The sequence below is a fragment of the Tupaia chinensis genome, unplaced genomic scaffold, assembly GCF_000334495.1.
Source record: "Tupaia chinensis unplaced genomic scaffold, TupChi_1.0 Scaffold138060_1, whole genome shotgun sequence".
Taxonomy (NCBI): Eukaryota; Metazoa; Chordata; class Mammalia; order Scandentia; family Tupaiidae; genus Tupaia; species Tupaia belangeri.
Genome location: NW_006197961.1, coordinates 1,428,063 through 1,429,264, shown reverse-complemented (window position 1 = coordinate 1,429,264; position 1,202 = coordinate 1,428,063). Strand labels below are relative to the sequence as shown.

At 57.3% G+C, this 1,202-nt stretch overlaps 1 protein-coding gene across 1 annotated transcript in view; it reads right to left on the bottom strand.

Moving 5' to 3' along the window:
• DCAF15 (DDB1 and CUL4 associated factor 15) overlaps positions 1–1,202 on the bottom strand; it is a 45,780-nt gene that overhangs the window by 21,922 nt on the left and 22,656 nt on the right. The window contains 1 exon segment of the mRNA XM_027776777.1: positions 965–1,173. Coding sequence (XP_027632578.1) covers positions 965–1,173 — 209 coding nt within the window.

Genomic DNA, 1,202 nt, shown 5'->3' with positions numbered 1-1,202 from the left:
GGAGAAGGCACGACGGCACAACCACGCCCGCGGGGGGCCCTTTCTCCCTCTCCGTCAAGCATGCATGCTCTCTGGCAAAAAAATTTAAAAATTTAAAACTTTAAAATAAAAGAGGGGGGGCCCAGCAGATGGCACAGTGGTTGTAACACTGACTTCTCATATGGTCAACCACGGTTCACGTCCCAGAGCCGGTGGCTTGAAGATCTCACTGGACATGCGTGCACGCGTATAGCGTGTGTACCCAAGATCCCAGGAGAAGAATGGAGAAGGGACTGCGGTGTGGCCATCGCCCAGGGGGTGACTTCTCACTTCCCCTCTCTGTCTGTCTGCTTCTCTCTCTCCAGCAAGTGCATGCACCCCGCAGGAGAAAAATCTTTAAAAACAGAGATGGCAGACTCACGCCATCCTAGCATGGGCAGCACTGAACACATGTGGCTCCTTAGAATAACAACGGGAGGTTCCAGTAGTTGGCATAACGGCTGTGTCACTGCGGTTCAAGTCCCAGACCTGGTGATTTAAACTCAGGCCGGGCGTGTGTGCGTGCGTGCCCAAGATCCCGAGAGGAGAATGGAGGAGAAGGGACTGCGGCGTGGCCATCCCCCCTGGGGGGTGATTTCTCGCTTTGTCTCTCTGTCTTTCTGGAGAGCGAGCGCTCACGCCCTATAGCAAAAACCTTAAAAAATAAATAACTGAAATGAAAGAAAATCATAAACTCAATTCCTTGGTCACATGAGCCACACCCCAAGCAGCTACGGCAGGTGGCTGGAGTGGCCACCCAGCCATAGACTGACCCAGGGCCTGTGGAAAGTTCTCGTGGACAGGGTTCAACCTCTAGCATCCTCACTTCCTAACAGCGTGACCCTGGATGGGACGCTTCACCTCCCTGGGTCTCCGCAGACTTCCGTAAGGCCAGGGAAGGAATGGGACCAGGTTCCCCAGGCTGAGCCCGATGCCCCGGGCCTACCTGCCGAGTGCACGGAGACGGCGCAGGCCACCAGGGAGTAGCTGGTGTTGAGCAGCACCACCTGGTCCTTCTTGAGCTGAAAGGCGGGCTGGAAAGTGGGGAAGGGGTAGACCACCTGGTACTTGGTGTGCAGCATGAAGCCGTGCCGCAGGCACTGGGCGCTCGGGTCGCCTGCAGCAACACACGCCACACGGGTTCACTCGGGCTCACTCGCCTCCCGGGCGGGGGCGGGGGCGGG